Genomic DNA, 22,697 nt, shown 5'->3' on the forward strand with positions numbered 1-22,697 from the left:
TCGCCCAGTTTCATCTTCGCCCCCTGCAGCACGCCCTCTTGTCATCCTGGGACAAGAACCCATTCACGCTCGATCACCGGTGCCGGTGGTCCTCTCAAGTCAGTCACTCGAGTGGTGGACAGTCAGTTCCGCACTGCTTCAGGGGAAACCTTTTCCCCCAGACCATTGGTTGGTAGTCACAACCGATGCCAGCCTCCTCGGCTGAGGAGTGGTTTTTCGCCACCACACGACCCAGGGACGGGGGTCGCCGTAGGAGGCATGCCTCCTGATCAACTTGTTGGAAATACGAGCGATCTGGCTGGCTCTGCAACAGTTTCAGCACCTTTTAGCAGGCCGCCCCGTCCGGATTCAGTTGGACAACGCCACGGCGGTGGCTTACATAAATCATCAAGGGGGCAACTGCAGCAGAGCAACCATGCGCGAGGTAGGGCACGTTCTTCACTGGGCCGAAAGGAGCCACTCGGTGATATCGGCGGTCCACATCCCGGACGTGTAGAACTGGGCGGCAGACTTCCTCAGCAGGCAGGGTCTTGCGTCCGGGAATGGTCACTGCACCCCGAGGTCTTCCAGCAGAGTTGCCAACGGTGGGGAATACCGGATGTGGACCTGATGGCCTCCAGGGTGAACGCCAAGGTTCCCATGTTTGTCACTCGGTCCCGAGACCTGCAGGCGATCGCCGTGGATGCGTTGGTTCTGCCATGGAACCAGTTTCGGCTCCCATACTTATTCCCCCCGCTGCCACTACTTCCAAGGGTCATCAAGAAGATCAAGAGATTCAAGCAGGGAATTTTTATGGAATAAACGTGCACTACCAGACCATCACTCCTCACAAGTTGTGTGGTTAATACATTTATTTCCCTACGCGTTTCAAAGAAACGCGTAGGGAAATAAATGTATTAACCACACAACTTGTGAGGAGTGATGGTCTGGTAGCGCACGTTTATTCCATAAAAATTCCCTGCTTGAATCTGAAGATTTATGGCCACGGCGTGGTCATTTGGATGTGCAGCAAGCTGACCTTTGTTCCTTTATGCCTGATACTCTCCTGCAGAGGGTGAGTATAAATCATTGTCTTATATCTTTATTTTTCTCGGGTAAGACCCTATTGCGTCCTTTTCTTTCAGTTTCTACTATCAAGAAGATCAAAACAGAGGGGATTTCAGCGATTCTGCTGGCCCCAGACTGGCCTCATCGAGCGTGGTACGCAGATCTTGTGCAGCTGCTCGCCGACGTTCCTTGGCAACTGCCAGAGCGCCCAGATCTACTTTCCCAGGGCCCGATCTTGCACCCGAGCTCAGGGGCCCTGTGTTTGACGGCATGGCCGTTGAATCTTGGATTCTTGGGCGCGAGGTGGTGGCTACAATGGTTAGCGTCCGGAAGCCTACCTCGGCGCGATTTACCATCACACCTGGAAGGTGTTCTTTTCTTTGTGTCGAGTCCGCGGTTTTCCTCCGCTGCGATTCTCTATTCCCAACATCTTGGCCTTTCTACGGTTTGGCCTAAACTCAGGATTGGCCCCGAGCTCTTTCAGGAGACAGATATCGGCTTTATCCGTCCTGTTCCAGCGCAGACTTGCTGCCAATTTACAGGTAAAGACTTTCATTCAGGGAGTCTCCCACTTGGTACCTCCCTATAGGGCGCCCCTGGACGCCTGGGACCTTAACCTGGTCCTAAGCGTTCTGCAGGAAGCGCCATTTGAACCGCTAGAGAATGTCTCCTTGTCATACCTTTCCTGGAAGGTAGTGTTTCTTGTGGCGGTAACATCAATCAGGCGGGTCTCGGAGCTGGCAGCTCTATCCTGCCAAGCCCCGTTTCTCACTTTCCACAAGGATAAGGTGGCTTTCAGACCAGCTCCCCCCTTTTCTGCCAAAGGTCGTTTCCTCGTTTCACATTAATGAGGATATTATCTTGCCTTCATTCTGCCCAGCACCGGTACACCGCGTGGAAAAAGCTCTTCACACGTTGGACCTGGTAAGAGCCCTCAGGAGGTACGTGTCACGGATGGCACCCTTTCGGCCGACAAACACGCTAATCGGGCTCCCCGAGGGGCGCAGGAAGGGACTCGCTGCCTCGAAATCGACCATAGCCAAATGGATTTGTTTGACTAGTCAGGAGTCCTACCGCATCAGAGGTGCGCCGGTTCCAGCAGGGATCAGAGCGCACTCTACTTGGGCAGTGGGCGCCTCTTGGGCGCTTCGGCACCAGGCTTTGATGGAACAGGTTTGCAAGGCAGCAACCTGGTCCAGCATGCACACGTTTGCCAAACATTACAATATCCATACTCAGGCTTCAGCGGATGCGAGCCTAGGTAGAAGGATTCTTCAAGCAATGGTGGCGCACCTTTAGACAGGAGGTGCATGTAGCTTGGATCGGTGAGTCAACTTCCCACCCAGGGACTGCTTTAGGATGTCCCACAGTACCTGTGTCCCCAATGAGGCGAAGGAGGAACAGGGATTTTTGTGATAAACTCACCATAAAATCCTTTTCTCCGAGACGATCATTGGGGGACACAGCACCCACCCTGATAGCCAGTTGGCTCTTGTTTATTTAATTAATGTGCATTTTCGTTGACATTGAGGTGGTTATTTTTTAGACATATTGTTACTTGCATTAAGGCTGATTTTGTTGTTCTCCTACTGCTTTTGCACTAAACTAGTTTCCGCCTGCAATCAGGGCGAAGGTGTATATGACGGAGGAGGAGCTAACCTCTTTTTTTCACTTAGTGTCAGCCTTCAGGCGGCAGTAGCATACACCCACAGTACCTGTGTCCCCCAATGAGCGTCTCGGAGAAAAGGATTTTACGGTGAGTTTATCACAAAAATCCCTGTTTTCCCCTTGTGATAATGACCACCTCCTAATTAGTGATGAATTTTTGATTAGTTTTTGATCTGTGATGTCTGGTTTCCTTTCTACGCGTATGGCCAGATACATGCAGTGCTGCGGTGTGTATATATGTATGCTCGTGCCCTATTCTTAAACTTTCACATGGAAATGATGATTTTTCCAGGGTTTCCACAAACTCTCTCCTGTTCCCTAAATAACACATCTCTGGTTCCCATGAGCTTCAGTCTGCGGGTCCCTGGAGATGGCAGCGGGGAGCCCAGCATCACCAGTCACAGCCACATCCTAGAAGACCAGGCCTCACCATGGACGATACAGCAGCATGGAGGCCGGAGACCTCGGGAATTTACCATTACTCCTTCCACAGGAACCATCCGCTCCCAGGGCCTCCTGGACATAGAGGTACAGGCGAGCACCACTTTCTGCCATCAGCTGGGCCCCTCTCTCTGCTATTAGCCGGGCCCCGCTTTCTGCCATCAGTCTGACACCGCTCTCGGCCATCCCGGGCCGCTTTCTGCCAGGCAAAGCTCTCTGCCATCTGTAGTAGTCAGCGGATCGTCCCATCCTCTGTGGGGTGTAGTCAGCGGATCGTCCCACCCTCTGTGAGTTGTAGTAGTCAGCGGATCGTCCCACCTTCTGTGAGGTGTAGTAGTCAGCGGACCGTCCCGTCCTCTATGAGGTGTAGTAGTCAGCGGACCGTCCCGTCCTCTGTGAGGTGTAGTAGTCAGCGGACCGTCCCGTCCTCTGTGAGGTGTAGTAGTCAGCGGATCGTCCCATCTTCTGTGAGGTGTAGTAGTCAGCGGATCGTCCCATCCTCTGTGAGGTGTAGTAGTCAGCCGATCGTCCCATCTTCTGTGAGGTGTAGTAGTCAGCGGATCGTCCCATCCTCTGTGGGGTGTAGTCAGCGGATCGTCCAGTCCTCTGTGGGGTGTAGTAGTCAGCGGATCGTCCCGTCCTCTGTGAGGTGTAGTAGGCAGCGGATCGTCCCGTTCTCTGTGAGGTGTAGTCAGCGGATCGTCCCGTCCTCTGTGAGGTGTAGTAGGCAGCGGATCGTCCCATCTTCTGTGATGTGTAGTAGGCAGCGGATTGTCCCATCCTCCGTGAGGTATATTAGTCAGCGGATTGCCTCGTCCTCTGTGGGGTGTAGTCAGCGGATCGTCCTGTCCTCTGTGAGGTGTAGTAGGCAGCGGATCGTCCCATCCTCCGTGAGGTATATTAGTCAGCGGATCACCTCGTCCTATGTGAGGTGTAGTAGTCAGCGGATCGTCCAGTCCTCTGTGAGGTGTAGTAGGCAGCGGATCGTCCCATCCTCCGTGAGGTATATTAGTCAGCGGATCGCCCCGTCCTCTGTAGGGTGTAGTCAGCGGATCGTCCAGTCCTCTGTGAGGTGTAGTAGTCAGCGGATCGTCCCATCCTCTGTGAGGTATATTAGTCAGCGGATCGTCCCGTCCTCTGTGGGGTGTAGTAGTCAGCGGATCGTCCTGTCCTCTATGAGGTGTAGTAGTCAGCGGATCGTCCCATCCTCTGTGAGGTGTAGTAGGCAGCGGATCGTCCCATCCTCTGTGAGGTATATTAGTCAGCGGATCGTCCCGTCCTCTGTGGGGTGTAGTCAGCGGATCGTCTTATCCTCCGTGAGGTATATTAGTCAGCGGATTGCCTCGTTCTCTGTGAGGTGTAGTAGGCAGCGGATCGTCCCATCCTCCGTGAAGTGTAGTAGTCAGCGGATCGTCCCATCCTCTGTGGGGTGTAGTCAGCGGATCGTCCTGTCCTCTGTGAGGTGTAGTAGTCAGCGGATCGTCCCATCCTCTGTGAGGTATATTAGTCAGCGGATCGTCCCGTCCTCTGTGGGGTGTAGTCAGCGGATCGTCCCATGCTCCGTGAGGTATATTAGTCAGCGGGTTGCCTCGTTCTCTGTGAGGTGTAGTAGGCAGCGGATCGTCCCATCCTCCGTGAGGTGTAGTAGTCAGCGGATCGTCCCATCCTCTGTGGGGTGTAGTCAGCGGATCGTCCTGTCCTCTGTGAGGTGTAGTAGGCAGCGGATCGTCCCATCCTCTGTGAGGTATATTAGTCAGCGGATCGTCCCGTCCTCTGTGGGGTGTAGTCAGCAGATCGTCCCATCCTCCGTGAGGTATATTAGTCAGCGGATTGCCTCGTTCTCTGTGAGGTGTAGTAGGCAGCGGATCGTCCCATCCTCCGTGAAGTATATTAGTCAGCGGATCGTCCCGTCCTCTGTGGGGTGTAGTCAGCGGATCGTCCAGTCCTCTGTGAGGTGTAGTAGTCAGCGGATCGTCCTGTCCTCTGTGAGGTGTAGTAGTCAGCGGAACGTCCCATCCTCTGTGGGGTGTAGTAGGCAGCGGATCGTCCCATCCTCTGTGAGGTATATTAGTCAGCGGATCGTCCCATCCTCTGTGAGGTATATTAGTCAGCGGATCGTCCCGTCCTCTGTGGGGTGTAGTAGTCAGCGGATCGTCCTGTCCTCTGTGAGGTGTAGTAGTCAGCGGATCGTCCCATCCTCTGTGAGGTATATTAGTCAGCGGATCGTCCCGTCCTCTGTGGGGTGTAGTCAGCGGATCGTCCCATCCTCCGTGAGGTATATTAGTCAGCGGGTTGCCTCGTTCTCTGTGAGGTGTAGTAGGCAGCGGATCGTCCCATCCTCCGTGAGGTGTAGTAGTCAGCGGATCGTCCCATCCTCTGTGGGGTGTAGTCAGCGGATCGTCCTGTCCTCTGTGAGGTGTAGTAGGCAGCGGATCGTCCCATCCTCTGTGAGGTATATTAGTCAGCGGATCGTCCCGTCCTCTGTGGGGTGTAGTCAGCAGATCATCCCATCCTCCGTGAGGTATATTAGTCAGCGGATTGCCTCGTTCTCTGTGAGGTGTAGTAGGCAGCGGATCGTCCCATCCTCCGTGAAGTATATTAGTCAGCGGATCGTCCCGTCCTCTGTGGGGTGTAGTCAGCGGATCGTCCAGTCCTCTGTGAGGTGTAGTAGTCAGCGGATCGTCCTGTCCTCTGTGAGGTGTAGTAGTCAGCGGAACGTCCCATCCTCTGTGGGGTGTAGTAGGCAGCGGATCGTCCCATCCTCTGTGAGGTATATTAGTCAGCGGATCGTCCCATCCTCTGTGAGGTATATTAGTCAGCAGATCGTCCCGTCCTCTGTGGGGTGTAGTAGTCAGCGGATCGTCCTGTCCTCTGTGGGGTGTAGTCAGCGGATCGTCCCATCCTCTGTGAGGTGTAGTCAGCGGATCGTCCTGTCCTCTGTGAGGTATAGTAGTCAGCGGATCGTCCTGTCCTCTGTGAGGTGTAGTCAGCGGATCGTCCTGTCCTCTGTGAGGTGTAGTCAGCGGATCGTCCTGTCCTCTGTGAGGTGTAGTAGTCAGCGGATCGTCCCATCCTCTGTGAGGTGTAGTAGTCAGCGGAACGTCCCATCCTCTGTGGGGTGTAGTAGGCAGCGGATCGTCCCATCCTCTGTGAGGTATATTAGTCAGCGGATCGTCCAATCCTCTGTGAGGTATATTAGTCAGCGGATCGTCCCGTCCTCTGTGGGGTGTAGTAGTCAGCGGATCGTCCTGTCCTCTGTGAGGTGTAGTAGTCAGCGGAACGTTCCATCCTCTGTGGGGTGTAGTAGTCAGCGGATCGTCCCATCCTCTGTGGGGTGTAGTAGTCAGCGGATCGTCCTGTCCTCTGTGAGGTGTAGTAGTCAGCGGAACGTTCCATCCTCTGTGGGGTGTAGTAGGCAGCGGATCGTCCCATCCTCTGTGGGGTGTAGTAGTCAGCGGATCGTCCCATCCTCTGTGGGGTGTAGTAGTCAGCGGATCGTCCCATCCTCTGTGGGGTGTAGTAGGCAGCGGATCGTCCCATCCTCTGTGGGGTGTAGTAGGCAGCGGATCGTCCCATCCTCTGTGAAGTATATTAGTCAGCGGATCATCCTGTCCTCTGTGAGGTGTAGTCAGCGGATCGTCCCATCCTCTGTGAGGTATATTAGCGGATCGTCCCGTCCTCTGTGGGGTGTAGTAGGCAGAGGATCGTCCCATCCTCTGTGAGGTATATTAGTCAGCGGATCGTCCCGTCCTCTGTGAAGAATATTAGTCAGCGGATCGTCCTGTCCTCTGTGAGGTGTAGTAGGCAGCGGATCGTCCCATCCTCCGTGAGGTATATTAGTCAGCGGATCACCTCATCCTATGTGAGGTGTAGTAGTCAGCGGATCGTCCAGTCCTCTGTGAGGTGTAGTAGGCAGCGGATCGTCCCATCCTCCGTGAGGTATATTAGTCAGCGGATCGCCCCGTCCTCTGTAGGGTGTAGTCAGCGGATCGTCCAGTCCTCTGTGAGGTGTAGTAGTCAGCGGATCGTCCCATCCTCTGTGAGGTATATTAGTCAGCGGATCGTCCCGTCCTCTGTGGGGTGTAGTAGTCAGCGGATCGTCCTGTCCTCTGTGAGGTGTAGTAGCGGATCGTCCCATCCTCTGTGAGGTGTAGTAGGCAGCGGATCGTCCCATCCTCTGTGAGGTATATTAGTCAGCGGATCGTCCCGTCCTCTGTGGGGTGTAGTCAGCGGATCGTCTTATCCTCCGTGAGGTATATTAGTCAGCGGATTGCCTCGTTCTCTGTGAGGTGTAGTAGGCAGCGGATCGTCCCATCCTCCGTGAGGTGTAGTAGTCAGCGGATCGTCCCATCCTCTGTGGGGTGTAGTCAGCGGATCGTCCTGTCCTCTGTGAGGTGTAGTAGTCAGCGGATCGTCCCATCCTCTGTGAGGTATATTAGTCAGCGGATCGTCCCGTCCTCTGTGGGGTGTAGTCAGCGGATCGTCCCATCCTCCGTGAGGTATATTAGTCAGCGGGTTGCCTCGTTCTCTGTGAGGTGTAGTAGGCAGCGGATCGTCCCATCCTCCGTGAGGTGTAGTAGTCAGCGGATCGTCCCATCCTCTGTGGGGTGTAGTCAGCGGATCGTCCTGTCCTCTGTGAGGTGTAGTAGGCAGCGGATCGTCCCATCCTCTGTGAGGTATATTAGTCAGCGGATCGTCCCGTCCTCTGTGGGGTGTAGTCAGCAGATCGTCCCATCCTCCGTGAGGTATATTAGTCAGCGGATTGCCTCGTTCTCTGTGAGGTGTAGTAGGCAGCGGATCGTCCCATCCTCCGTGAAGTATATTAGTCAGCGGATCGTCCCGTCCTCTGTGGGGTGTAGTCAGCGGATCGTCCAGTCCTCTGTGAGGTGTAGTAGTCAGCGGATCGTCCTGTCCTCTGTGAGGTGTAGTAGTCAGCGGAACGTCCCATCCTCTGTGGGGTGTAGTAGGCAGCGGATCGTCCCATCCTCTGTGAGGTATATTAGTCAGCGGATCGTCCCATCCTCTGTGAGGTATATTAGTCAGCGGATCGTCCCGTCCTCTGTGGGGTGTAGTAGTCAGCGGATCGTCCTGTCCTCTGTGAGGTGTAGTAGTCAGCGGATCGTCCCGTCCTCTGTGAGGTATATTAGTCAGCGGATCGTCCCTTCCTCTGTGGGGTGTAGTCAGCGGATCGTCCCATCCTCCGTGAGGTATATTAGTCAGCGGGTTGCCTCGTTCTCTGTGAGGTGTAGTAGGCAGCGGATCGTCCCATCCTCCGTGAGGTGTAGTAGTCAGCGGATCGTCCCATCCTCTGTGGGGTGTAGTCAGCGGATCGTCCTGTCCTCTGTGAGGTGTAGTAGGCAGCGGATCGTCCCATCCTCTGTGAGGTATATTAGTCAGCGGATCGTCCCGTCCTCTGTGGGGTGTAGTCAGCAGATCGTCCCATCCTCCGTGAGGTATATTAGTCAGTGGATTGCCTCGTTCTCTGTGAGGTGTAGTAGGCAGCGGATCGTCCCATCCTCCGTGAAGTATATTAGTCAGCGGATCGTCCCGTCCTCTGTGGGGTGTAGTCAGCGGATCGTCCAGTCCTCTGTGAGGTGTAGTAGTCAGCGGATCGTCCTGTCCTCTGTGAGGTGTAGTAGTCAGCGGAACGTCCCATCCTCTGTGGGGTGTAGTAGGCAGCGGATCGTCCCATCCTCTGTGAGGTATATTAGTCAGCGGATCGTCCCATCCTCTGTGAGGTATATTAGTCAGCGGATCGTCCCGTCCTCTGTGGGGTGTAGTAGTCAGCGGATCGTCCTGTCCTCTGTGGGGTGTAGTCAGCGGATCGTCCCATCCTCTGTGAGGTGTAGTCAGCGGATCGTCCTGTCCTCTGTGAGGTATAGTAGTCAGCGGATCGTCCTGTCCTCTGTGAGGTGTAGTCAGCGGATCGTCCTGTCCTCTGTGAGGTGTAGTCAGCGGATCGTCCTGTCCTCTGTGAGGTGTAGTAGTCAGCGGATCGTCCCATCCTCTGTGAGGTGTAGTAGTCAGCGGAACGTCCCATCCTCTGTGGGGTGTAGTAGGCAGCGGATCGTCCCATCCTCTGTGAGGTATATTAGTCAGCGGATCGTCCAATCCTCTGTGAGGTATATTAGTCAGCGGATCGTCCCGTCCTCTGTGGGGTGTAGTAGTCAGCGGATCGTCCTGTCCTCTGTGAGGTGTAGTAGTCAGCGGAACGTTCCATCCTCTGTGGGGTGTAGTAGTCAGCGGATCGTCCCATCCTCTGTGGGGTGTAGTAGTCAGCAGATCGTCCTGTCCTCTGTGAGGTGTAGTAGTCAGCAGAACGTTCCATCCTCTGTGGGGTGTAGTAGGCAGCGGATCGTCCCATCCTCTGTGGGGTGTAGTAGTCAGCGGATCGTCCCATCCTCTGTGGGGTGTAGTAGTCAGCGGATCGTCCCATCCTCTGTGGGGTGTAGTAGGCAGCGGATCGTCCCATCCTCTGTGGGGTGTAGTAGGCAGCGGATCGTCCCATCCTCTGTGAAGTATATTAGTCAGCGGATCGTCCTGTCCTCTGTGAGGTGTAGTCAGCGGATCGTCCCATCCTCTGTGAGGTATATTAGCGGATCGTCCCGTCCTCTGTGGGGTGTAGTAGGCAGCGGATCGTCCCATCCTCTGTGAGGTATATTAGTCAGCGGATCGTCCCGTCCTCTGTGAAGAATATTAGTCAGCGGATCGTCCCGTCCTCTGTGGGGTGTAGTCAGTGGATCGACCCATCTTCTGTGAGGTGTAGTAGTCAGCGGATCGTCCCGTCCTCTGTGAGGTGTAGTCAGCGGATCGTCCAGTCCTCTGTGAGGTGTAGTCAGCGGATCGTCCAGTCCTCTGTGAGGTGTAGTAGTCAGCGGATCGTCCCGTCCTCTGTGGGGTGTAGTAGGCAGCGGATCGTCCCATCCTCTGTGAGGTGTAGTAGTCAGCGGACCGTCCCGTCCTCTGTGAGGTGTAGTAGTCAGCGGACCGTCCCGTCCTCTGTGAGGTGTAGTAGTCAGCGGATCGTCCCATCTTCTGTGAGGTGTAGTAGTCAGCGGATCGTCCCATCCTCTGTGAGGTATATTAGTCAGCGGATCGTCCCATCCTCTGTGAGGTATATTAGTCAGCGGATCGTCCCGTCCTCTGTGGGGTGTAGTAGTCAGCGGATCGTCCTGTCCTCTGTGGGGTGTAGTCAGCGGATCGTCCCATCCTCTGTGGGGTGTAGTCAGCGGATCGTCCCATCCTCTGTGAGGTGTAGTAGTCAGCGGATCGTCCTGTCCTCTGTGAGGTGTAATAGTCAGCGGATCGTCCCATCCTCTGTGGGGTGTAGTAGGCAGCAGATCGTCCCATCCTCTGTGAAGTATATTAGTCAGCGGATCGTCCCGTCCTCTGTGGGGTGTAGTAGTCAGCGGATCGTCCTGTCCTCTGTGGGGTGTAGTAGTCAGCGGATCGTCCCGTCCTCTGTGAGGTGTAGTAGTCAGCGGATCGTCCCATCTTCTGTGAGGTGTAGTAGTCAGCGGATCGTCCCGTCCTCTGTGAGGTGTAGTAGTCAGCGGATCGTCCCATCTTCTGTGAGGTGTAGTAGTCAGCGGATCGTCCCGTCCTCTGTGAGGTGTAGTAGGCAGCGGATCGTCCCATCCTCTGTGAAGTATATTAGTCAGCGGATCGTCCTGTCCTCTGTGGGGTGTAGTAGTCAGCGGATCGTCCCATCCTCTGTGAGGTATATTAGTCAGCGGAACGTCCCGTCCTCTGTGGGGTGTAGTAGGCAGCGGATCGTCCCATCCTCTGTGAGGTGTAGTAGGCAGCGGATCGTCCCATCCTCTGTGAAGTATATTAGTCAGCGGATCGTCCTGTCCTCTGTGGGGTGTAGTAGTCAGCGGATCGTCCCATCCTCTGTGAAGTATATTAGTCAGCGGATCGTCCCGTCCTCTGTGGGGTGTAGTAGGCAGCGGATCGTCCCATCCTCTGTGGGGTGTAGTAGTCAGCAGATCGTCCCATCTTCTGTGGGGTATAGTAGTCAGCGGATCGTCCCATCCTCTGTGGGGTGTAGTAGTCAGCGGATCGTCCTGTCCTCTGTGAAGTATATTAGTCAGCGGATCGTCCTGTCCTCTGTGGGGTGTAGTAGTCAGCGGATCGTCCTGTCCTCTGTGAGGTGTAGTAGTCAGCGGATCGTCCTGTCCTCTGTGAGGTGTAGTCAGCGGAACGTCCCATCCTCTGTGGGGTGTAGTAGGCAGCGGATCGTCCCATCCTCTGTGGGGTGTAGGCAGCGGATCGTCCCGTCCTCTGTGGGGTGTAGTAGTCAGCGGAACGTCCCATCCTCTGTGGGGTGTAGTAGTCAGCGGATCGTCCCATCCTCTGTGGGGTGTAGTCAGCGGATCGTCCCATCCTCTGTGGGGTGTAGTAGGCAGCGGATCATCCCATCCTCTGTGGGGTGTAGTAGGCAGCGGATCGTCCCATCCTCTGTGAAGTATATTAGTCAGCGGATCGTCCCGTCCTCTGTGGGGTGTAGTAGTCAGCGGATCGTCCCATCCTCTGTGAGGTGTAGTAGTCAGCGGATCGTCCCATCTTCTGTGAGGTGTAGTAGTCAGCGGATCGTCCCGTCCTCTGTGGGGTGTAGTAGGCAGCGGATCGTCCCATCCTCTGTGAAGTATATTAGTCAGCGGATCGTCCCATCCTCTGTGAGGTGTAGTAGTCAGCGGATCGTCCCATCTTCTGTGAGGTGTAGTAGTCAGCGGATCGTCCCGTCCTCTGTGGGGTGTAGTAGGCAGCGGATCGTCCCATCCTCTGTGAAGTATATTAGTCAGCGGATCGTCCTGTCCTCTGTGGGGTGTAGTAGTCAGCAGATCGTCCCATCCTCTGTGGCGATACATACAGGAGGCTTCTCTGTTCATCCTTGTCTTGTATCAGGTGCCGAACACTTAATGTGGCGTCCTGGTGAATTGGGTGTCACCGCCTCCATGGCCGCTGGTGTCTTCTGGCCTCAGCTCCAGGTTTGGCTTTATATTCTAGGTCACCCTCTGCTCCAACACGGTGAAGAAGTACGAGCTGGCCCTGGTGGTAGACGTGGACGGCATCGGAGAGGAGGTCTTGGCTTTACCAGTGACGGGCAGGTAATTTGGGCATGTGCCATATGTGTCCCCCCCCTTGTGTGGGTGCTGACGTCATCTCGTGCCCAGGTGCCTGGTGCCACCACTATTTCTGGAGAACATTGCCGTCACATATAATCGCTGCTTCCTGGGATTCCCATATGAACGGACCGTGACCCTGCGCAATCCCAGTGGCCTTCGGGGATGTTATGTCTTCCTGCCGCAGGTACGTCCTCGCCCTCCGCTGTAACTGATCCTTGTGGAAGTAACTGATCAGCTGCCACTTCATCTTTACAGGGGTCCGACTCTTCCTGTGGGGTCTTGTATGACAGCCCGCAGCCACGGGGGATCATAGAAGCACACGGCAGCGTGGACATCCCGATAGTGCTGCGAGCCCAGCGGACCGGGGAGCTGAGCGCGAGGGCTCACACTGCTGTGTATGGAAGCCCCCAGCCACCACTGGTACCGCTGCCACCATTCCTGCCCCATACCATTCCCCAGCAGTGCCCACCTCTTTAATATGGGGGAACCCCACGTCTCCATTCCCAAGAGCCCCCTCAATACATACTATGCTATGTACCGCCAGAGCGGGTAATCGGTGTCGAGCCCCAGACTGGGTAATCGGTGCAGCACAATGCAGAGCACAGCCGAGTGCGCAGACCTCCACTATGGCGTCCAGTAGTGTGAGTCCTCTCGTCTGGTTCTTGTTCTGTTCATACATGAAGTCTGGAGGCCACCATTACTATTTTGGTCACTCTGGTCGGGGGGTGCAGGATGGTGACTCCTGGTATATGCTGTGTGAGTCTGGTGGAAGCTCTGAGGATAATCACACTGCACTGGATACGAGGTAGCTTGACAGTCCTGAGTGGGGGTCTCCAGCCCAGTTTCTCCTCTCTGGTTGCTGTAGCCGCTTCTGTTACTGATGCTGGGCTGTTTCTCACACATCTTATCTTTCATAGGACGTCCGTCTGCTGTGCATCGGGGAGGGGCCCGTCGTCCATGTTGATCCTAGTGAGGTGGATTTTGGGGATATTCCAGTTCTCACAGATGTTTTAAGAACAGTTCGTCTATGTAACCAGTCTCAGATCCCCGCTCGCTTCCACGCCACTATGGTAGGTGCAGAACCAGGGGGACCGGTCAAGGACAACCTGACATTATGCAGATCGGTCACTTCTCTGTATACCTACCTCTGCCCTTCGTGAATGAATACAGAGTAGTGATTGCCCCATTCTTACTGACTCCTGATGGGACTTCTTTTCTGCTTTTTGAGTTCCAATGGAGACTGATCGATACCCCGGCAATGAAGCCGCAGACCCCAATAATGAGAGCTAACTACCATCATCAATGAATAGTCTCTAGTGGAAAATATCCGGAACCTCAGAACCCCGTCATGCATGCTTAACAAAACTGTATCCTGTCACAGAATCCATACCATACCATCACCCCCATCCTACCCCTCAGTATCCCCGTCACCCCCATCCGAACCCTCGGTGTCCTTATCACCCCCCATTCTGCCAATCAGTGTTCTCGTCACCCCATCCTGCCCCTTGATGTTCTTGTCACCCTCATCCTGCCCTTCGGTGTTCTTGTCACCGTCATCATACGCCTCGGTGTTCTCGTCACCCTCATCCTGCCCCTCGGTGTCCCCGACACCCTCATCCTTCCCCTTTGGTGTTCTAGTCACCCTCATCTTGCCTCTCGGTGTCCTCGTCACCCTCATCTTGCCTCTCTGTGTCCTCGTCACCCTCATCCTGCCTCTCGGTGTCCTCGTCACCCACATCCTGCCCCTCGGTGTCCTCGTCACTCGGTGTCCTCATCACTCCTATCCTGTCCCTCTCTGTCCTCGTCACCCTCATCCTGCCCCACGGTATTCTCATCACCCTAATCCTTCCCCTCTGTGTCCCAGTCACCCCATCCTTCTCCTTGGTGTCTGTCACCCTCATCCTTCCCCTCGGTGTCCTCGTCACCCCCATCCTGCCCCACGGTATTCTCATCACCCTAATCCTTCCCCTCTGTGTCCCAGTCACCCCCATCCTTCTCCTCGGTGTCTGTCACCCTCATCCTTCCCCTCGGTGTCCTCGTCACCCCCATCCTGCACCTCGGTGTTCCCATCACTCTCATCCTTCCCCTTGGTGTCCCGTCACTCCCATCCTGCCCTTCGGTGTCCCGTCATCCACATCCCTTGGTGTCATTGTCACCTCCATCCTGCCCCTCAGTTTTCTTATCACCCCCATCCTGCCCCTTGGTGTTCTAATCACCCCCATCCTGTGCCCCGGTGTCTCCGTCACCCCCCATCCTGCCCGTGGGTGTCCTGTCACCCCCATCCCGCCCCTCAATGTCCTGTCACCCCCTTCCCAATCCTGCTCCTCGGTTTGTCATGTGTCTCTGTGACTCCCTCATTCATGTGCTCACTTCTCTCGGCTCAATGCCTCTCACTTGCCAGGAGTCAACAGTCTTATTTGTCTTCTTCACAGACGCGGAAACGCTCTTTATGGCGAGTAGAGCCGAGCTGTGGGGAAGTTCCTCCAGAAGGTGAGGTCCATCTGACTCTTGTGGCCTTTCTGGATGACACCCTGGCCTTCAGAGATACCGTCCAGCTGCTCATCACGGACAGCAGCACCAATCTGATCCCAGTGTTTGCTGTGGGCACCGGGACCACCATCGTCACTGACCGGCCACTCGCTCCAGTGGTGAATCTGGGGGCACATTTCAGGTACATGGACCCAGTGATCTAGGAACGATAAGCTGAGACATAGGGACAGAGAGACAGACAGAGAGGGAGACAGACTGATAGAGACAGACAGACTGACACAGAGAGAGACAGACATAGACAGTCCAACAGAGAGACAGACTGACACAGAGAGAAATAGACTAGCACAATTCTGCTGCCCCTCGACTTGCTGCTGCCCTTTGTCCGATGCTACCCCTCTCCTCGCTGCTGCCCGTCGCCTGCTGATGCCCCTCGCCTCACTGCTTCCTGTTGTTCTGCTGCCCCTTGCCTGATGCTGCCCTTCGCCTGCTGCTGCCCCTCGCCCGCTGCTGCTCCTTATTCTGCTGCCCCTCGCTGCTGCCTGCTGTGCTGCTGCCCCTCACCTGCTGCTGATCCTCACCCGCTGCCCCTCTCCTGCTGCTGCCCCTCGTCTTGCTGATGCCCCTCTCCTGTTGCTTCCCCTTGTCATGCTGCAGTCCATCTCCCGCTGCTGCTCCTTATTCTGCTGTCCCTCATCTTGCTGCTGCCCCTCGTTGTGCTGCTGCCTCTCGCCTGCTGAAGTGATCACATGGTAGATGGTTGTTGCTTTCGGCTGTGGACATGGTGAGATAATGTGGTAGCACCGGCCCTGTACGTCCTGTAACTAGACTGACATACTATGAGGAGGAGCCGAGCTGTCCGCCGGCCGCCATGTTGTACATGGCTGCTCGCCAGCTGCACCCATGATGACGGGGTCACGTGTCCTCACCTCTCTGCAGTGTTCATGGAGATGCAGCGTCTGGTGTCAGTGGAAAGTTTGTGGTGGGGGTCCAGCTCTGATGGTGGGTAGGGGGCGGCGCTGGGTCACTTTCCTAGCTTGGCTGCTTGCTCTATTGTTCGGGGATGTCAGTGACACCGGAGCCTTTGTGTTTGGTCAAAGCTTTAGTCGATGGGAACATAATGCCAGTATTAGGTGCCACTGAACCTGACCCTCGCTGGCCATGAATGATGCTGGCGGGCACGGCGGCGGTGAACCAGCCCCTGGTACATGCCGCTGCCAGTCTCCCGCTGCTGCTCCTTGTCATCGTCTTTGTCCTGCACCCTGCCGAGTATAATGGCAGCCGTGGAAGAGAACACCAGCGTAACTTCATCCGAGCTCCCGGCCGTAACTCAAGAAGCTGCCGAGAGCGTAACCCTAGAGCAGCGTGACCCTGCCCGCTTTTCTGCAACACCGAGCAGATGATGGTCACCCCGAGACCCTCACCGCACACCCTGACTCCTATTACATAACGGCTTGTGATGGACATCCTTCACCATCTCTGTATTTCTGGTCCCAGCTGTGCTGTGTCCTCTTCTGCCGCGGTGGCCGCAGCGTTGGTGCCTGTAGATGAGGCGCAGGCTGTGTGCAAAGTTCCTACCAACGTGCTGCTATGTAATGCACCTCTGTCCTCATCTTCATGCAGTGCCGGTCCCTGCTGCTACCACTTCACCATGACGAACTGCGGGCGTCGCACTCACCAGCTGTACTGGATGACAGAGGGATTCCCTCAGTTCAGCAAAAGACAGCACCTTCCTAGCCTTAAACCCGGGGCCCCTAATCCTGAGCCCCAGGGCCCCGTGTTCAGAATGCTCCCATCACGAATGGAGCTGAATCCGGGGCAGAGCATTGATGTGGTGCTAGAGGGATCCTCCACCACCCCAAAGGTGAGCAGTAGTGGTGGCAGCAGCCATCAGTGCACCGGGGCGCACATGGTACTCGGTCTGTTCGGGGATTGTCCCTGTGTCACCTCTTGTGTTGCAGATGGTGAAGGAGCGGCTGGTGGGGCAGGCCATTATAGGAAAACAGTCTGGGAAGGAAAAAATCCTGGTGGCCGATGTGATCTGTGAGTTCATTGCTCCTGTGCTTCATCTGTCCAAGCAGAGGCTGCACTTCTACGTGGAGAAGGTGAGACACTGCCCGCGGCTATCAGCCAGCCTCCACCACCGAGTGCTCCTCGGTCACTTGCCATGTCCTGTGCCTTTTCAGCTACCAGAAGAAGAGCTAAAGGAGAAGTGCGAGTCTGTGACCCTGAGAAATGTGTCCTCACTGCCTCTGACAATCCTCCTCTCCCTGAAGCCTCCGTTCTCCTTCTGCCACAGCGGTGCCGTCCAGGAGGAGGATGAGGAGGTAGTGCCCAGCAGTAGTGCTCAACAGTAGTCCCCGGCAGTAGTGCTCAACAGTAGTCCCCGGCAGTAGTGCCTAGCAGTAGTGCTCAAGAGTAGTGCCCGGCAGTAGTGCTCAACAGTAGTCCCCGGCAGTAGTGCCTAGCAGTAGTGCTCAACAGTAGTGCCCGGCAGTAGTGCTCAACAGTAGTCCCCGGCAGTAGTGCCTAGCAGTAGTGCTCAACAGTAGTGCCCGGCAGTAGTGCTCAACAGTAGTCCCCGGCATTAGTGCCTAGCAGTAGTGCTCAACAGTAGTGCCCGGCAGTAGTGCTCAACAGTAGTCCCCGGCAGTAGTGCCCAGCAGTAGTGCTCAAAAGTATTCCCCGGCAGTAGTGCTCAACATTAGTCCCCGGCAGTAGTGCTCAACAGTAGTCCCCGGCAGTAGTGCCTAGCAGTAATGCTCAACAGTAGTGCCCAGCATTAGTGTCCAGCAGTACTGTAGCTGAGTCTCCTTACACAGAGGAGAGAAAGCAACTTTCCTCACTTCTCTTTTTTGTGCATTTTCATTGTACACAGGTAGGAGCCCCCCTAACCAGCATTCAGCACCAGCACCCCAAAACTCTCCCAAAACGCACCAGTGCCCCAAAACTCCCCCAATCAGTACCAGTGCCCCAAAACTCACCACCAGTCAGCACCAGTGCCCCAAAACTCACCACCAGTCAGCACCAGTGCCCCAAATCTCACCGTCAGTCGGCACCAGTGGCCCAAAACTCACTGTCAGTCAGCACCAGTGCCCCAAATCTCACCGTCAGTGAGCACCAGTGCCCCAAATCTCACCGTCAGTCAGCACCAGTGCCCTAAAACTCCCCCAATCAGCACCAGTGCCCCAAAACTCACCACCAGTCAGCACCAGTGCCCCAAATCTCACCGTCAGTGAGCACCAGTGCCCCAAAATCTCACCGTCAGTCAGCACCAGTGCCCCAAATCTCACCGTCAGTCAGCACCAGTGCCCCAAATCTCACTGTCAGCACCAGTGCCCCAAATCTCACCGTCAGTCAGCACCAGTGCCCCAAATCTCACCGTCAGTGAGCACCAGTGCCCCAAATCTCACCGTCAGTCAGCACCAGTGCCCCAAAACTCCCCCAATCAGCACCAGTGCCCCAAAACTCACCACCAGTCAGCACCAGTGCCCCAAATCTCACCGTCAGTGAGCACCAGTGCCCCAAAATCTCACCGTCAGTCAGCACCAGTGCCCCAAATCTCACCGTCAGTCAGCACCAGTGCCCCAAATCTCACTGTCAGCACCAGTGCCCCAAATCTCACCGTTAGTCAGCACCAGTGCCCCAGATCTCACCGTCAGTCAGCACCAGTGCCCCAAATCTCACCGTCAGTCAGCACCAGTGCCCCAAATCTCACTGTCAGTCAGCAGCAGTGCCGCAAAACTCACTGTCAGTCAGCAGCAGTGCCGCAAAACTCACCGTCAGTCAGCACCAGGGCCCCAAAACTCCCCTCAGTCAGCACCAGGGCCCCAAATCTCACCGTCAGTCAGCACCAGTGCCCCAAAACTCCCCCAATCAGCACCAGTGCCCCAAAACTCACCACCAGTCAGCACCAGTGCCCCAAATCTCACCGTCAGTCAGCACCAGTGCCCCAAATCTCACTGTCAGCACCAGTGCCCCAAATCTCACTGTCAGTCAGCACCAGTGCCCCAAATCTCACCGTCAGTCAGCACCAGGGCCCCAAATCTCACCGTCAGTCAGCACCAGTGCCCCAAATCTCACCGTCAGTCAGCACCAGTGCCCCAAGTCTCACTGTCAGTCAGCACCAGTGCCCAAAAACTCACCGTCAGTCAGCACCAGTGCCTCAAAACTCCCCTCAGTCAGCACCAGTGCCCCAAATCTCACCGTCAGTCAGCACCAGTGCCCCAAATCTCACCGTCAGTCAGCACCAGTGCCCCAAATCTCACCGTCAGTCAGCAGCAGTGCCCCAAATCTCACCGTCAGTCAGCACCAGTGCCCCAAATCTCACTGTCAGTCAGCACCAGTGCCCCAAATCTCACTGTCAGTCAGCACCAGTGCCCCAAATCTCACCGTCAGTCAGCACCAGTGCCCCAAATCTCACCGTCAGTCAGCAGCAGTGCCCCAAATCTCACCGTCAGTCAGCACCAGTGCCCCAAATCTCACTGTCAGTCAGCACCAGTGCCCAAAAACTCACCGTCAGTCAGCACCAGTGCCTCAAAACTCCCCTTAGTCAGCACCAGTGCCCCAAATCTCACCGTCAGTCAGCACCAGTGCCCCAAATCTCACCGTCAGTCAGCACCAGGGCCCCAAAACTCCCCTCAGTCAGCACCAGCACCCCAAAACTCCCCTCAGTCAGCACCAGCGCCCAAAAACTCCCCTCAGTCAGCACTAGTTCCCCAAAACACATTGCCAGTCAGCACCAGTGCCCCAAAACTCATTGCCAGTCAGCACCAGTGCCCCAAAACTCCCCTCAGTCAGCACTAGTTGCCAAAACTCATTGCCAGTCAGCACCAGCGCCCCAAAACTCACCGTCAGTCAGCACCAGTGCCCCAAATCTCACCGTCAGTGAGCACCAGTGCCCCAAATCTCACCGTCAGTCAGCACCATTGTGCCCCAAAACTCCCCCAATCAGCACCAGCACCCCAAAACTCACCATCAGTGAGCACCAGTGCCCTAAATCTCACCATCAGTCAGCACCAGTGCCCCAAATCTCACTGTCAGCACCAGTGCCCCAAATCTCTCCGTCAGTCAGCACCAGTGCCCCAAATCTCACCGTCAGTCAGCACCAGTGCCCCAAATCTCAGTGTCAGTCAGCACCAGTGCCCCAAATCTCACTGTCAGCACCAGTGCCCCAAATCTCACCTTCAGTCAGCACCAATGCCCCAAATCTCACCGTCAGTCAGCACCAATGCCCCAAATCTCACCGTCAGTCAGCACCAGTGCCCCAAATCTCACCGTCAGTCAGCACCAGTGCCCCAAATCTCACCGTCAGTCAGCACCAGTGCCCCAAATCTCACTGTCAGCACCAGTGCCCCAAATCTCACCGTCAGTCAGCACCAGTGCCCCAAATCTCACTGTCAGCACCAGTGCCCCAAATCTCACCGTCAGTCAGCACCAGTGCCCCAAATCTCACCGTCAGTCAGCACCAGTGCCCCAAATCTCACCGTCAGTCAGCACCAGTGCCCCAAATCTCACCGTCAGTCAGCAGCAGTGCCCCAAATCTCACCGTCAGTCAGCACCAGTGCCCCAAATCTCACCGTCAGTCAGCACCAGTGCCCCAAATCTCACCGTCAGTCAGCACCAGTGCCCCAAATCTCACTGTGAGTCAGCACCAGGGCTCCAAATCTCACTGTCAGTCAGCACCAGTGCCCAAAAACTCACCGTCAGTCAGCAGCAGTGCCCCAAATCTCACCGTCAGTCAGCAGCAGTGCCCCAAATCTCACTGTCAGTCAGCAGCAGTGCCCCAAATCTCACCGTCAGTCAGCAGCAGTGCCCCAAATCTCACTGTCAGTCAGCAGCAGTGCCCCAAATCTCACCGTCAGTCAGCACCAGTGCCCCAAATCTCACCGTCAGTCAGCAGCAGTGCCCCAAATCTCACCGACAGTCAGCACCAGTTCCCCAAATCTCACTGTCAGTCAGCACCAGGGCCCCAAATCTCACTGTCAGTCAGCACCAGTGCCCAAAAACTCACCGTCAGTCAGCACCAGTGCCTCAAAACTCCCCTCAGTCAGCACCAGTTCCCCAAATCTCACCGTCAGTCAGCACCAGTGCCCCAAATCTCACCGTCAGTCAGCACCAGTGCCCCAAATCTCTCCGTCAGTCAGCACCAGGGCCCCAAATCTCACCGTCAGTCAGCACCAGTGCCCCAAATCTCTCCGTCAGTCAGCACCAGGGCCCCAAATCTCACTGTCAGCACCAGTGCCTCAAAACTCCCCTCAGTCAGCACCAGTGCCCCAAATCTCACCGTCAGTCAGCACCAGTGCCCCAAATCTCACCGTCAGTCAGCACCAGTGCCCCAAATCTCACCGTCAGTCAGCACCAGGCCCCAAATCTCACCGTCAGTCAGCACCAGGGCCCCAAAACTCCCCTCAGTCAGCACCAGCGCCCCAAAACTCCCCTCAGTCAGCACCAGCGCCCAAAAACTCTCCTCAGTCAGCACTAGTTCCCCAAAACTCCCCTCAGTCAGCACCAGCGCCCCCAAACTCCCCTCAGTCAGCACTAGTTCCCCAAAACTCATTGCCAGTCAGCACCAGTGCCCCAAAACTCATTGCCAGTCAGCACCAGTGCCCCAAAACTCCCCTCAGTCAGCACTAGTTCCCAAAACTCATTGCCAGTCAGCACCAGTGCCCCAAAACTCATTGCCAGTCAGCACCAGTGCCCCAAAACTCATTGCCAGTCAGGACCAGTGCCTCCAAACTGCCCCCAGGCATCAATGCTCCTCCTGGTCAATGCCTGTGCCCCCTGCCTCTAGGGCGGTCTCAGGTCCTGATCTCGGGGGCACGCTGCTCACGGCACAGACACACGGGACTCGGTCGTGCACAGAGGTCGGGGGAGCGCGGCGGCTCTGTAATTTTGCTCTTCCCTTTGCAGCTTATTGCTCATGTCCGGCACCTCCTGCTTTTCTGTCCTGCAGCAGGAAGGGTTCGGGTGGGTTTTCTGCCATTTCCCCACAATGTTGTGGCTTCTGTTTCCCCTCCAGAGTCCTCTGCGCCTTGACACCAATGAAGAAGTGGAGCTGACCATTAGATTTGACCCGACTTTCATTGATGATCTCCAAAGCCGAGTCCTGGAGGAGGTTTTGTCCATCAGCTTCGCTGAGCACCCACATACGGAGCACGTCACCCTGCAGGCGGAGGTGCACTTCCCCAACCTCCACTTCTCCGAATCTCACATCCACTTTGGCTGCATTCTCAATGATACGGAGGTGACCCGAGAGCTGGAGGTGACCAACGTCAGCCCGCTGCCCGTGCAGTACCGCTGGGCCTTCATGACGGAGGGCAGGTGAGGCCCCTGGTGATGCCCCCATCTAGCTCCTCCGGACCTGCTCTCCCTCTATTCCTCTGACTTCTTTGCTGGATATGGAGTGATTGGTGCTGACCACTCTGTTTTGCAGATTGCCGGACCCTGGCGACCATCCTGGAGGTGCTGGAGAAGACTCTGATCCATCTGGAAGGTGGGAGTCACCACATGCATGATCTGCACTCACAATGTCCGCTCCTGGGGGGTGATAAAACCATCTAATGACCCCTTCTAATCTCCAGGCAACATGAACCCCACAAATCAAGAGCTCCTGTCCTGGCGATCTGCACCCAAACTCTGGACCCCCAGCCAGAGGTAGGGTCCTGTTCTTTTCTGTCTCCTCCGTGGATCGTGGTCTGATCAGATTGCAATACGTGGCTGGCCGTGGATTGAGGGTGATCATGCTCTGCTCAGGAAACCCGCAGCCAGGCCATGCATTGCAGTCTATGCTCTCACTGATTTGCACAGAAGTATGAATGAGCTCTTATCCTTAGGCTACACACATTAGATAGCTGTCTGCCGCTCTATCCCCTGCTCCCCTCGTGCACGCTCAGCTGGGCAGAGCATGCACGTGTTTTCAGTAGG

The 22,697-nt window shown here is 55.8% G+C and overlaps 1 protein-coding gene across 1 annotated transcript in view; it reads left to right on the forward strand.

The window, feature by feature from the left end:
- Positions 1 to 22,628, forward strand: part of LOC141077425 (hydrocephalus-inducing protein homolog) — a 73,826-nt gene extending 51,198 nt beyond the window's left edge. Inside the window, exons 13-23 of the mRNA XM_073564355.1 lie at positions 3,008 to 3,243; positions 12,166 to 12,266; positions 12,333 to 12,468; positions 12,540 to 12,704; positions 13,202 to 13,354; positions 14,717 to 14,955; positions 16,395 to 16,635; positions 16,733 to 17,098; positions 21,793 to 22,094; positions 22,207 to 22,266; positions 22,355 to 22,628. Coding sequence (XP_073420456.1) covers positions 3,008 to 3,243; positions 12,166 to 12,266; positions 12,333 to 12,468; positions 12,540 to 12,704; positions 13,202 to 13,354; positions 14,717 to 14,955; positions 16,395 to 16,635; positions 16,733 to 17,098; positions 21,793 to 22,094; positions 22,207 to 22,266; positions 22,355 to 22,472 — 2,117 coding nt within the window. The 3' untranslated portion in view covers positions 22,473 to 22,628. The remainder of the gene's footprint in view (positions 1 to 3,007; positions 3,244 to 12,165; positions 12,267 to 12,332; positions 12,469 to 12,539; positions 12,705 to 13,201; positions 13,355 to 14,716; positions 14,956 to 16,394; positions 16,636 to 16,732; positions 17,099 to 21,792; positions 22,095 to 22,206; positions 22,267 to 22,354) is intronic.
- Positions 22,629 to 22,697: the final 69 nt, after the last annotated feature.

This window comes from Dendrobates tinctorius, unplaced genomic scaffold (assembly GCF_039654945.1).
Source record: "Dendrobates tinctorius isolate UK_male_01 unplaced genomic scaffold, ASM3965494v1 ptg000450l, whole genome shotgun sequence".
Taxonomy (NCBI): Eukaryota; Metazoa; Chordata; class Amphibia; order Anura; family Dendrobatidae; genus Dendrobates; species Dendrobates tinctorius.